Below are 15,253 nucleotides of genomic sequence, written 5' to 3' on the forward strand. Positions count from 1 at the left end.
GAGACAAAGACATGATGAGATTTATGAGATACAGAATAACTGCCATACCACATATAACATATCATCAAAAGTTTATCCTGTTTTTTTTTTTGTATTTCATTTATCGCCCCAATTTTATCATTGAAAAATTGTGTATAGCTCATGTCACTGCCAACCCCTACTTTTGGTCTTGGGGAGATTTTAAACATTAACCACACGTCTCCTCCAATACATGGCTGTGTCTCAGGTCCGTATTCTATCTCCTACATCCTAGCTCCTACAGGAAGTAGAATTTGGTTGGCCATTTTGCTCTTTGTGTCAAGTCTCTTGTGCCCGTTTGAAGGACATACTGTAGGTCAGGGTTCCCCAATTAGTTTTCCCCAAGGGCCGAATTATGTCTAGGGTGCCAAGCCGAGGGCCACAGCATTGCTTGGAGCGACGGTGGCGTTCCCGCTACTCCAGCGACAGTTCAGATATCGTCGTTGTCGGGTGAAAATCTTGTATGTCCAAAACCGTTCGTTTTGCATTTATCATTTTAAAAATGATTTAAACTAGTGAAAACAGCCGATCTACAACAACTTAAACCGTCAATACTTAATAAACGTATTCAGGCTCCAGCGGCTCTGCGGTGAGTCATGGGTGCGTTCCACCCCCCATCCTCTCCTCGTCAGTGACTTGACCAGGCGAGGCAACCCAGGAGGAGATGCGGTATTAGCCAATTAACTGGCCCATTTCCCTCCACATGTTCAATCGCAACAACGTGTGGCAAGACGCAAAAGAGACAAGACAGCTCACGGGCCTGCATGTGCACAAGCCTCAAGTGAAACCCTGCCAGCCCAGCGCCAGTCGAGAGCAGAGGGCAGACCTGATGCAAACAGAGGTCTCAAACTGGAAAAAAGAAATGACCTCTGTGTTAAAATTAACCCATTTAGGCCTAGCTTTAACTATTGAAAAATAGCAGATATACAAGCTCACAGCGCGGCACCGAGTGCCGCGCTGCGAGCTTGTAGATCTGCTATTTTTGAAAAGTTGTGAAAATCTTTGAATATATATCTTTTTTAAGCAAATGTTTGTAACTCAAATTTTGCTTCTGGGGGTCCCTGGAAATAATATTTTGAGATGGGGGTCCGTGGCCAAATACATGTCATTTTGGGGGTCCTTCACATGAAAAGGTTTGAGCACCACTGACATAGAAACATACGTTTTTTCAAAACACCTTAGAAGGATTCAAAAGACACTTATGGAATCGGGTCAAAAAACCTTAGAAGGATTCAAAAGTCACTTACGGAATCGGGTCAAAATTCCAATGTTCACAATTTTTCAAAAATAGCAGATCTACAAGCTCGCTTGTATATCTGCTATTTTTCAATAGTTAAAGCATAAAATAATAATACACAATACTACCCGTTCTGAACCATTTCTAACACCCAAGAGTGTACAAATGTAACCTAGTTTACTGCATTACTACATTCACACTCTCAGACTTGGATGAACACTCAGGGTCGTCTCCTCCCCGCCTCTCCATTCCCTGCTCTTCACGTTCCATCCACATCACGGAGCCATGACCTGGAAAGCCAACCTCCACGCGTTTGTAACTGGATTATCTGTCATTAGGACTAAGCCTGGTTTCAGCCCGCTTTTTGGCATTTTGGCCCCCGCTAAAGGAATGAGGCATCCAGGCAAGGCAACCCCCTCCGTGTGCCCGGGCGTCTATACGTATGTGTGGTGTCTGCTGGGGCACTCCCTGTTGCACGTGACATGCACCACCACCCCAGCGGCCAAAAACAATGCCGCCGTGAGGACCTGTGCACGAGGAGGAGCACACATGGTGAAGAATACACAGTCAAATTATAAGTGTTAAAAGCACCACCTAAGCCCTATTTCATCATTATTAGTTGTACGATGCAACAGCCTTCTACAAGCTTGACACGCTGCAAGCTTGGAGCTCTCCATTAAAAAAATAATAATACTTCTGCCTATAATGATGCCTAGGTATGCCAGGTTGAAAGTGGTTAATGAATAAAAAAAATATTTTAATCAATCTGTATATATGTTACAGTCAGTTTGGGTAACTCAGTGAGATTGGGGTAAGAGTGCTCGTTTTGGCGACAACAGCCATTCACTTGTGCAGTCGCTGACGTCAGTCATTTGCAACACCCCTTTCGTTGTTTATCTACTAGCCTAGCTCAGCTGTGTTTAGCCATTAGCTTACTATGCCTAACCCTAACCTCCGTGGGGTGAGGTGCTATCATTCCTGCCGACGCTACGTTGTCGTTGTTGTTGTGGATCAAAGCGACCGCTTGTTCCGACCCGTGCTGCACAACGAGCGCTCCGGTTCTCAATTTCACTGAAACTCAAAAAAAAGAAAAAAAAAAAAGTGACATATACAGGTATATACATAACTAGTCAATCTTCAGTGGTTGGAAGTTGTCTCCCTATTCTTCCACTGAGAAATCTAGACCCTGGTGTTGGGCAGGACACCTACTGGTTGATTAGTACTGCCCGATTTCCCTTCCTCGCCAGTCTTGGAAAAGCGGTATAGGTTAGGTTTTGTCTCCCACGTGGGAGACCAGGGTTCAAATCCCGGGTAGGACATGAAACTTACAGATCACAGCTTTGAGGTGTACAAATGGAACCAGATGGACCTGTAACTGCTGTTGAGGGTCCATTCGGTTCCATTTGTACACTCAGGATCACACATGCATTAATTCAACACAGATTTTTAGTGAAGGAAGAAGCAAAAAGAGAGAGAGAGAGAGAGAGAGAGAGAGAGAGAGAGAGAGAGAGAGAGAGAGAGAGAGAGAGACAGGGACGTGCTGGGCCCCTGATTCAGCCCGGGAAAAAGAGTTGGAGAGGCCCTCATTGCGCGCTATAGAGAGAGATCTCTCTCTATAGCGCTGCTGCTACTCAAAGATTTGCCATTTCAGATCATGACAAGTGACAAGCTAGTGGGACAATTACATGAGTTATATTTTGTTGTTGTCTGGTGGAAACCTTGTATGTCCAAAACCGTTTTTTTTTGTATTTATCATTTAAAAAATGATTTAAACTAGTGAAAACAGCAGATCTACAGGCACACAACGCCTCGCACCACTACTTTTGTGCGACGGCCTTGTATGATGAAGCAGATGGAGATACGAGGTTTCTGCCCGACAGTGACGATTTACTTTGTTGGCCACCCAGCCCCCAAAATGAAACGAAGGCCGACATTTTATTTAATTTTTTTTTCCTAATGGCCGGCCTGGACCCGCCGTGAATGAACCGGCCGTTCGGGAGTTGTCCCGCTTTTCCCAATGGCCAGCACGTCCCTGGAGAGAGAAGATAGAGGGAGAGATAAAGAAATAGGACCCCTGAGGGCCCTAATGAGAGAAGGAAAAAAAAAGGACTTGGAAATTCCTCCCATTATATATGCAATAACATTATTTTGTCCGTTGCAAAGGGGTTAAAGAAAATATTTTCTTAAAATATCACAATCACCGTCAACATTTTTAGAACCACGCTGAGATAACGTCTAAAATTAGAATCCAATTAATCTTGAATAACAATGCACACTGCGGGGGGAAATAATCTGTTGTTGCTCCGGACCACGCATGGAAAATCTTCCCATTACGACACGGCCATACAAAGACACAGGGGATCTGAACCTATCGTGTGAACCAGGGGCGTCAATTATTGGGTATGGCAGGGGTATGCAGCTGCCATTACCCAGGGTCCAGGGGGGAGAATAAAAGTTACTTTTTAAATATAAATCCATGAATGTCTCTTTGTCTATCTGTTCTGGTTATGTTGTTAAATTACATTAAAATAACTACAAATGCAAAATTTTTCAAAATGGTCACTTTAACAAGGTATAATTATATTCTCCACAATTGTATTCTCCCCATCTTGACAAAATGGTATATTCTCAGGTTCTGCAGGTCAGCTGCACAGGTGCAATGCATTATTGTTAATTGTGGCACGTTTACTAACGTGCCAAGTTTAGCTGCACTTGAACAACCGTTCCAGACTGCCATATCCAGACCAAGAAACCATAGAAACGTGGGGAAAAAATAAAATGTACTTTTTAAAATAAATGTATCATGCCTGTTGCCATACCTTAGCTTTTTCTGAACTGACGCCACTGAACCTATCGTGTGAACAACGCTATCCATCCCCGCATTTCTCAGCGCACGGAATCGCATTTGCGGTGCAAAAACAACATGGTATATGACCCTGAGCTCATTCCCAAAAAAAAAGAAAAAACAACAATTACCCAAGGATAAATGGTTGTATTTAAGGCTGCAACAAACGATTATTTTCACGATCAGTCGATCACTTAGCCAGCTGATAATTGTTTTTGATTATTGGATTAATCTATGTAATCAATTTAGAGCACGGTTCTTCCAATGTTTTTCAGGCCAAGGACCCCTTAAATGAGTATGAATCAGGGACCCCCACTACAAACTGTATACAATTGTGTTGCTGTAGTAACTGAAGACCCCCTATATGGGGTCCCGGGATCCCCGGTTGAAAACCCCTGATTTAGATCATGAAAGAATGGTAAAATGAGGTAATAAAGTACTAAATAACAATACATGCTCGTCACATTATCTGAATGTAACAGACAGCATGGAAATGCTTATATATTCTTACGCAGCAGTCAAAAATTACTACTATTTTCAAAAGGCCTAGGTATAAAATAGGTCTATAGTGTTTTATGTAGGTTTTATAATATTGTAATTTATATCTGCAAAGTGTTTTCAAATAAATGTAGTGGAGTAAATGTATCATCTGGGGACCTCCCAAAATAGTTTGGGGACCCCCCTGGGGGTCCCGACCCACAGGTTGAGAACCACTGCTTTACACCACTGCACACACGTCCTGCATCGGGGATGAACCGCAGTTCCTGGCTATTCAATTCCAACACAATAACTCACTAATAGGCAAAAGAGAAAGGGGCTAGAGAGAGAAAAAAAAGAAAACCTTAGTGCCACATCTGAGTTTTCCATCACCAGTGGAGCACATGTGTGAAGCTTCAACTGTCTGGGGCTTCCCTGTCTGCCTTGCCTGTCATGTCAGCAGGGGTGTCACAAGGAGGGGAAAGTGGGACTGAGTTACTAGGGCCCAAGGTGGTGGGGCCTTAATTATTTAGCTATTGAAAAATAGCAGATATACAAGCTCACAGCGCGGCACCGAGTGCCGCCCTACAAGCTTGTAGATCTGCTAAGTTGTGAAAATGTGTGCAAATCTGTGAATATATGTACTTTTTAAGCGAACATTTGTAACTCAAATTTTGCTTCTGGGGGGTCCCTTGAACTAAATATTTTTAGATGGGGGTCTGAAGCCAAATAGGCCTACATATCATTTTGGGGGTCCTTCACATGAAAAGGTTTGAGCACCACTGACATAGAAACATAGGTTTTTCAAAAAAACCTTAGAAGGACTTGAAATATTCAGACTCCGCACAAAATAATGTTCGCGATTTTTCAAAAATAGCAGATCTACAAGCTCGCGGCGCGGCACTCGGTGCCGCGCTGTGAGCTTGTATATCTGCTATTTTTCAATAGTTAAAGCACATGCATGTGAGTGAATCCTTGCATCCAGGGCCCAGAGTTTGGTGCGACGCCCCTGTCGTGTCGGGCTCCTCTTGCTGCGTGTGGGTGTCAGTCTGCCTCCCTGCTGCGCTCAGCGTCCTGTAATACGCTGATATGAACTTACAATAACACAGCAGTGTGAGCCCAGCACATGTGCGGCATCAATCTAACCCCGGCGCTGAATGTGGGAAAATGGCTGGTCAGAGAATGACATCATGGCACAGTGGCGTCAGTTCAGAAAAAAGCTAAGGTATGGCAACATGACTGGTGTCTCGCACGCGCGCGGGCAAGACACCAGTCATGTTGCCGTACCTTAGCAACAGGCATGATACATTTATTTTAAGAAGTACATTTATTATTTCCCCCCCCCCCCCCGTTTCTACGGTTTCTTGGGCTGGATATGGCAGCCTGGAACGTTTGTTCAAGTGCAGCTAAACTTGGCATGTTAGTAAATAACGTGCCACAATCAAATATAATGAATTGCACCTGTGCAGCTGACCTGCGGAACCTGGGAATATACCATTTTGTCAAGATGGGGAGAATATAATTATAATAACTGGTTAAAGTGACCATTTTGTTAAATTTTGCATTTGTAGTTATTTTAATGTAATTTAATAACATAATAACCAGCACAGATAGAACAAAGAGACATTCATGGATTTATATTTAAAAGTAACTTTTATTTCCCCCCCCGGACCCAGGGTATGGCAGCTCCATACCCCTGCCATACCCAATTGACGCCCCTGATCATGGCTGCGGCCCTCCCATACCTCAAAAGCCCCCCCCCCTCCCTCCCTCCCTCCCTCCCCCTTGGCCGGTGCTGCGGCCATGATCAGGGTCCGGAGTGTGCGTGTGTGTGTGGGGGTATTTCCAGCCATTTGTTGACTTTTGTTCAACCCTCGCTTGTTCATCAACGCCGTGGGTAGAGCGGTACCAAATGAGTGAAGTCTTCGGTTTCATTCGAATGTAAAGGCTGTGGTTGTGGAAGCAACGGTGCGAAATCTGTTCGACAGAGGAAGGAATGCATGGGGGAATGAGGATAGTTTGCGGTATAGCACACACCTGTTGTCCATCGTTGATGTTTATGACCGCCACCAGAAGTAGACATGCATGCATACAACATTACACTGCAGTGTTTCTCAACCCTTTTTTCTGCATGGGCACACTTTTCATGTCCCAAGAATCCATGGGCACACCAACATAATACGGAGTTGTAAATATCGTCACTGTCGGGCAGAAACCTTGCATCTCCAAGTCTCAAATTTGTAAGTTTCTTCGCAAAGTAAAGCCCTGCTTCATCATACAAGGCTGTCGTCGCACAACAGTAGTGAAAACAGCAGATCTACAAGCACACAACGCCTCGCGCCGCGAGGCGTTGTGTGCCGAGGCGTTGTGTGCTTGTAGATCGGCTGTTTTCACTAGTTTAAATTGTTTTTAAAATGATAAATACAATACTGGCTTTCAAGCAGTTTCAAGGGGCACACTTGACCCTTCTCAGGGGCACACCAAAGGTCCCCAGGCACAGTGGTTCTACCTGAGTATACAGTACTGTAATGATTACAGTATAGCCAAGTAGAAGAACCCTGCTGTGAAGGCATCTGCTCATTAACATGAACACAATCCTGGAATTTCACTAGTTCTCACCTCAGGGGACTCCAAGGTCCAAGAACCACATCTGGCTACAATTGAGGTGAATAAAAAAAGGAAGACATCAAACCATTTTTTTTGCTGATTTCTTTCTTTCTTTTCTTTTTACCAATATTATATATTATTAAAAAAATATCTCCTGAGCTTTTTCTTTGGTTTGCTGGAGTCTTTGGCGTAGCAAATAGACAGTCACAAAATGTGCTGGAATGAAATGTCCTGGCACAATCAGACCAAGTAAAACAAAAGTCTGACAAAATATTGAACAAAACTAAAAATACCCAGGACGAGTACAGTGGTGGACCTCAGTTGGAATAGAAACCAACGAAACAGAACCGTAATGCCCAATTTACGTTGCGGCGTATGACAGTTTCGCGCACGGGCGATAGACGATTTACAAGCTCACAACGCGGTGGGATTGCATCGCGTTGCGAGCTTGTAAATCGGCTATTTCCAGCGCGCGACACAGTCGTATGACCAAGTATGAATCGGGGCTTAAAGATGACAGTTTTGTGGTTTCGTTGTACATGAAGAAAGTAAATGGTGCTAAAAGAGGCCGGTGTGCAAATGCAAAGTGAGCGTTCCACTGACTGAGAGGGGTGAAATGGACCGGCCGCGATGCCTTCCAAACCTTTAATATACCATAATCACGGACCTCCATCACAATTTCAAACCACAACTGTTATTAACAGTCCCGAGTGTTGCCCGAACCTTACTGGAAATTAATTTTTACCTGAGCCAAGAGACGAGATTCTTGTCCAGGATCGAGGTAGTGTTACCAAAATTATTGCAACGGCCCCGGCACAAACCGGGTACTGTACAGAATCAGAGAAGGAAAAACCCAAGCAGACAGAAGAGAACCAACTTTCGCTCCATGCTAAGTTTACATGGATTAAAGCTAAATAAAAATGTCACGACTGAAAATGTTTGCATGACCATGTGCTAGTATGTGATCTGTGAAACAGTTTGAAAGGAGCACCCGCACACTAGCACAGATTCCTGAACAATTAACACAATATGTAAAATGATGATATTTTAGTAATACTGTTCCTGCTGTTCTACTGTACATAGAAGAAGAAGAAGAAGAAGAAGAATACTGGCTAAATACTGCCAACCAGGTGAATAAATCACAGCTTGAGGCTTTAAAGGAGTAATTCACCCCCAAAATGACTTTTTTCTATTGATTACTCTATTGAAGAAAAAAAGTAATTTTGGGGGTGAACTACTCCTTTAACCTTTCCTTTTATTTGAAATATCCGAGACGGGGGGGCACCCGCTGGCCTGGTGGTCAAGGCGCATACCACATACTAGGCTATGATGCCTGCTGGCGTCACCGGTTCGATTCCCGATCCGGACGACCTTTGCCACATGTCATTCCCCATCTCTCTCCCCATTTCCTGTCAGTCTACTAGATCCTATCAAATAAAGGCATAAAAAGCCCAAAAACAAATCTTAAAAAAAAGAAAAGAAAAAAGAGACGGGATGATTGCGATTTTATAGAAGCTGCTTCTGAACACATGGCTAGTTTGACCACTACAAATGCTCTAATCCTAAAGATCGTTTATGCGCGACATAGAGTAGATCGTCTATGTGCAACATGCTTCCATATAGAAGAGAAGACATGCCAGCTTCTATGGAATCCAAACGACTGAAATCGGTCGTGGCGACTGAGAACTTTAATCCATGAATTTGTCAACTTGCATGTAGCTTTAATATCCGATTGTCAACATCGTGCTCCAAAACGTCCAAACATCATCATGTCACATGACACACGGCAAGCATAAATGTTTCAGGAGGTACGTGTGTAGTAGTGTGGGGGGGAGACGATATATGGAGACGGGCCAAACATTGTACGCCCCCCCCCCCCCCCCCCCCCAGCGAGGAAGCGTCTCTCTCTCCACAGTGCTGAGCCAGCATACCTGGCAGGTCCTGGCAGCGGGACTTCAAAGAACCCCGGCTCCTCTTTGAAACCCATCATGCCTCACCCCCGTGGTTGCTTAAAGAGCCAGTGTGTGCTTAACAGTTTCAGCATGTTTGGCAGGCAGCGACCATTGGCCCCAGTGTGTGTGTGTGTGTGTGTGTGTGTGTGTGTGTGTGTGTGTGTGTGTGTGTGTGTGTGTGTGTGTGTGTGTGTGTGTGCAGGGGTGTCACACCAAATTCTAGGCCCTGCATGGGTACAAGGATTCACTGCGGGCCCACCACATGTGCTTTAACTATTGAAAAATTGCAGATCTACAAGCTCGCAGCGTGGCACTCGGTGCCGCGCCGCGAGCTTGTAGATCTGCAATTTTTTGAAAAATCAAACGTTTGTGCAAGTCTTTGAATATTTCAAATCCTTCCGAGGTTTATTTGAAAAACCCATGTTTCTATGGCAGTGGTGCTCAAACTTTTTCATGTGAAGGACCCCCAAAATTATATGTATTAGGCCACGGAACTCCATCTCAAAATATTTAGTTCCAGGGACCCCCCCCAGAAGCAAAATTTGAGTTACAAATGTTCGCTTAAAAATACATATATTGAAAGATTTGCACACATTTTCACGACTTTTAAAAAATAGAAGATCTACAAGCTTGCAGCGCGCTGTGAGCTTGTATATCTGCTATTTTTCAATAGCTAAAGTTACTAGAGCCCCTCCACCTTGGGCCCTAGTAACTCAGTCCCCCCCCCCCCCCTTGTGACACCCCTGTGTGTGTGTGTGTGTGAGTGGGTTGGAGGGGGCAGGGCTCAGGAAATCCTATGTTATAAGAAACAGAGCTGAGGGCCAAAATCAAGGTAATTTATCCTAATATCTCATCAAAGATGTTACACCGCTTTTTAACCGTATGAACTCTGGCGTCTCTGTTCCGGGGAGAACATTCAGGGCAAAATAGGCGAACGTTCAGTGAAAATGGCAGATTACCACAAGCTTGTGAGCTTGTAGATAGGGAAAAAGGAGGGGATCAAGTATAGAGCCCTGGGGGATCCCAGTCAATGAGATATAGAGGGGTTTAAGTGGTTAAAATTCAAGCACCAAACCTTAGGTTAGGGGTAATGAGGTAGAGTAGGCTTTTTGTTTTTTTTTGCATTGGTGCTCAGTAGCAAATGGAAAGTTACAGGGAGCCACGTATTATCTGGGGAACTTTGGAATAAAGAGCTTTCAAACCAAAAGCTGACTCTTGTGATGGAATGAGGGATTCAATATTATTCCTACTTCTTAGAGAACCTGAGTCACGGCTAAAACGCCAAGCTGCAAACTTGCTTTCTTCACGAACAGATGCCTAAAAAACTATCAAGGAATAGAAATACTGTATTCTAACGGTGTCATGTGCGGCAGAATTAAGAAAGAAGAAAGAAAGAAATTGCAGTTTACAATATTATCGTGATAATCAAAATATCCCCAACATTCATTATCCTGGGGCGGAACATTTGCCAAAAAAATAGCCGATCTACAAGCTCACAACGCGTTGTGAGCTTGTAGATCGGCTATTTTTTGGCAAAGACATTTGATTTGAAAAAAAAAAGACTGTATCAAGTATATATTATTATAAGTACCTTTTACCAATTATAGAGGGTTAAAGTGGTACCGGATATGCAACTTGGCAAATAAAAGGTGAATTGATCCCAGTGCATGACGGAGGATGATATCACGATAACTTTAAATCTCCACAATGCGATTATCGTGAGTGTTCTTTTATCACGATAAACGACAATATCGCTTATTGTCCCATCCCTATTCCCAACAGGAGAGTATGGTCCATCAAGGCACGGGGCAAGAACATCTTCCTTTTGGTTTGTGAATAATGTAAAAAAAAAAGAAAGGAAAAAAAAAAAACTAAAATAACAGACATTCCAAGAATTCCCTGACAGTTCCATACATAGGGAAGGGTTGGACTGGAAAAACACAGTGAGGGAGATCTGGGCCAATGTGTCTGAGACACTGTCACTCACATATCACTGTAAAAATACAGCCCAGCCACCATGTACAGTTACAGTACAGTACAGTACAGTACAGTACAGTTACAGTACAGTACAGTATGTTTAACCGTTCGATGGCGACACCACCAATGGCCCTAGGGCTGTCACGATTAGGACATTTTACATGACGATTAATTGTCATTAAAATAATTGCGATTAACGATTTAATTGTGTTTTTGTCGTTGACAATTACATTTCTGTTTGGCTTTTAGGCTTTGAAGTTGCACATGGCAGATATGACACATGACCTACAAAGAAATTACTGACATATTTGACAACTTTATACTTAAAAAAGAACATTGATAGTGGAAATAGCCGATCTACAAGCTCACAACGTTGTGAGCTTGTAGATCTGCTATTTCCACTATTTTTTACTTATATAATATATATGAAGATCTTTCAACATGGAATCGATTATGACGATTATGTAATAATTGTGACATGGCCCCTTATTATGGGTGAGTATTCACAAGTGTATCGGCACGGTCTGGCCCAAAACAACCACGGGTTCGCATTCTCTCTCTATCCTTCTTTCTCGCCTCCTGTCTCCTCCCCTCCTCATCCCTCCTTCCTGTGCTTGTCTAATGTGAAGAAGCAAGGGACCAGGTGGCCTCAGGCTTTTAATCATCCGTGCGTTTAGGTCCTCGTGGTGAAAACTCCTCACGCGGCTGGTGCCTTCAGTCGTACCGCAGGAGGCACATGGTTGTCTACACCCTCCCACATCAGTCGGGGACTGAGCATTGTTTCGACCTCCCGTTGGTCCGACCAGGTTAACATTCACCAGGTTAGCATTCACCGGCGTTGGCAGGTTAGCATTTCACCAGGTTAGCATTCACCAGCGTCGGCAGGTTAGCATTCACCAACGTTAGTTTTACTGTAGCCTCGGAAACCCAGGCTTATTTTGGCGATCGGAAGAAAAATAAGCCTGGGCGATCGCGTTAAAATTACTGTTGGAGGATGTGTAGAATTGGTTTGTGGAAGAGAGGAAGACTGGCTGTGTACTGTACATACAAATCTTAAGCCTGAATTGTATTTATATGCGCACCAGTGTAGTGTGACAAAATTAGCTGATTTATAAGCAAGCTCATGCGTCGATGTGATGCGACCTTGTAGAACCTTGCTTTTCCGTGGAACACTGTAGAAGTGTAGAAAGTAGAAATCAGACTTTTTCCATTGCAATGCATTAGGCGACAGCCAGCATGATCGTGCACTCCAAGCAGCCTGCATTAAATTCTGCTGCTACATTATCTAGCACGAGCTGTCATGCCTACATGCATTGAAGTAGACTCCGCACACTTAGTAAGAGGCTGTTTAAAACGAGCATACAGTTTTTATTGACTGTGACCAAGTAGGCTACCAATTTACAAAGGCTACCAATCTACAATTTAACTACCTACTATACCTACTTTAAAGTTGACTAGAGTTGATTGCACGGGCAAAAAATTGCTCAAGACATGAATTTGGTGATGAATTTTTCATAATTACTGAATTGTTTTATTTCTTTGCATGTTTACTTAAATTTCACCTCAATGGAGGGGGAACGAAGTGACCATATCTCTGCTGTTGGGCCAAAACCTCCTAACTCCAAAATGTTCATTTTCGGGAAAATGAGCTCATGTGGAGGTTTTGACCGAAGGGCTTTTTACTACTTTTCATTGGTTCAATATTATTTTAACCAACACACAGATTTAAAGGGTTTTCAATATCCCAGATACTGTTTCCATTTTGCGTGTTAATATTCTTCACATTTTGTGAAGGGTCTCCCAGGTCTGTCCCTCCATATTTGGGCAATCATCAATATGACATCATCAGCAAGATGCCAGAGATACATATGGAAGACAAGATGTTATTAGACTCTTGTATTGTTTTAGTCGTCTTTGTGGAGAATGTACAGTGTATACAGTATGTACTGTACTGTATGTCCCGACTCGATATTGGGGAATGATGCAATCTACACACAATCAAAATGGTAAATCTGACAATGTGTTCCAACAGAAGCCACATTCAGGCTATAAATACAGATATGCACATCTCCTGACAATTGCATTAAACACACATATAGCTCTATGAACAGAGCAATTCCACAGTGGTTATTCCTGTCTTTGATTGATTGATTGAATACTTTATTAGACATTTGCAAAGGGAGAGTTGGGAGGATTTAAAAGTTGGATCGAGCTCTCAGGTTATTTTTCGGTTTTTATGGTTGCTTCTGACGTTCTGAATGTGAACACTAGTTGCGACCCTCCAGAGTTCTCTCCTCAACATCCCTGAGTCTCCGCTGTGTGTGATGGACGCAGAGGGAGCCGCCTGGATGCTGCTGTCATGGCTGGTGTCCTGCGTCATGGTGCTGGGGGCCTCCGTGCCCTACCTGCCCCAGTACCAGGAGATCCAGCGGAGCGGCAACACAGAGGGCTTCTCCACCAGGGTGTGCCTGGTGCTGCTGGTGGCCAACATACTGCGCGTCTTCTTCTGGATGGGGAAGCGGTTTGAGCTGACCCTGCTCCTCCAGAGCGTGGTGATGATCCTCACCATGTTGGCCATGCTCCGCCTGTGCTGCACCGTCCAGGGCGCCAGGCGGGTCAGCAGCACCAGGCAGCACAGACTCTCTGAGCTGGACCCACGCTACTTCTGGAAGTGGAGCGCCTTCGAGGACTACGTGCTGTTCTGCCTGGGCCTGACGGTGGCCGTGGGCCTGGTCACCGCGCTGCTGCTGGACTCGCCGATGTTCGTGGAGGCCCTGGGAGCGCTGGCCGTGCTGTTCGAGGCCATGCTGGGCCTGCCGCAGCTGCTGCAGAACCTGCGCAACCGCTCCACCAGAGGCATGAGTGTGAAGATGGTGCTGCTGTGGACGCTGGGCGACGTCTTTAAGACCGCCTACTTCGTGATGAACGACAGCCCCGCCCAGTTTTGGGCGTGCGGCTCCGTGCAGATCCTGATCGACGTGGCCATCCTGCTGCAGGTGCTGCTCTGCAGCGAGGACGCGCGCGCCAAACTGGGCTGAGCTCACGATAATCGCATCGTAGAGATTTAATTTATCGCGATGTCGTCCTCCGTCATGCACTGGGATCAATTCACCTTTTATTTGCTGAGCTGCATATCCGGTACCACTTAAAGGAGTAATTCACCCCCAAAATGACTTTTTTTCTATTGATTAGTCATGCCATGGAGACTAGAGTTCAATAATATTTTTTGTTTTTTGTCGCATTCCTAAGACAAGAATATGATAACAATATTAAATGTACCCCCATTGATTCCGGATGGTGACCCGTTTCGAAACGGGTCACCATCCGGAATCAATGGGGGTACATTTACTTGAATCAAATGTTTGTCTTAGGAATGCGACAAAAACCAAAAAATATTATTGAACTCTACTCTCCATGGCATGAGTAATCAATAGAAAAAAAGTCATTTTGGGGGTGAACTACTCCTTTAAACCCTCTATGATTGGTAAAAGGTACTTAATAATAATAATATACGTACTTGATACAGTCTTTTTTTCACTCTATCAAATGTCTTTGCCAAAAAATTAGCCGAGCTACAAGCTCACAACGCGTCACGTGTTTTCATATCGTCCCATCCCTACTTGAAACCCTGCCACCGTCTGTGTGATGTCATGACATTTTTGGAAAGTATGGGCATATCGTCCAGGTTGGTGGTTCTAGACAACTAGATCTCCATATATGCATATACGTAATGAACGGTATATGGGCAAATCAGTATTTCTCATCATAATCAGAAAAATGGCAGTTATGTTGAACGTGTTTAGATTTAATAACAACTTAATAATGTTTCCGTTAGCTGTATCAATTGCCTTAAGAAAAGGCAACTTCACTAGAAATCACACACTCAACTATTTCAGATCAGACTCAAGTCAGCACATTTATGACTTTAATTCAAACTAGAAAGATACAATTTGAAATTGCGAGTGTGGTTGCTGACTATATTCTACAGTAAGCTAACTGTCATGTGAAGCTCGACCAATTGATTCCCTATTGATTCACACTCCTATTGATTCCTTATTGATTCCCACTCCTATTGATTCCCTATCCCTGCCATTTCCAATGGCAGCGGAAAAAGTTACCCTAGAGGTCTATAAACGGTTA

General features: G+C 43.9%; 1 protein-coding gene across 1 annotated transcript in view; it reads right to left on the reverse strand.

The window, feature by feature from the left end:
• ttll5 (tubulin tyrosine ligase-like family, member 5) overlaps positions 1-15,253 on the reverse strand; it is a gene marked incomplete at its 3' end in the record, with an annotated part of 145,156 nt that overhangs the window by 46,817 nt on the left and 83,086 nt on the right. Inside the window, exons 28-29 of the mRNA XM_080750889.1 lie at positions 13,519-14,152; positions 1,721-1,782 (exon numbers count right to left, since the gene is read on the reverse strand). Of these exons, the coding sequence (XP_080607015.1) occupies positions 1,721-1,782; positions 13,519-14,152 (696 nt within the window). The remainder of the gene's footprint in view (positions 1-1,720; positions 1,783-13,518; positions 14,153-15,253) is intronic.

Source organism: Nannobrachium achirus, assembly GCF_963921795.1.
Source record: "Nannobrachium achirus genome assembly, chromosome: 20".
NCBI lineage: Eukaryota > Metazoa > Chordata > Actinopteri > Myctophiformes > Myctophidae > Nannobrachium > Nannobrachium achirus.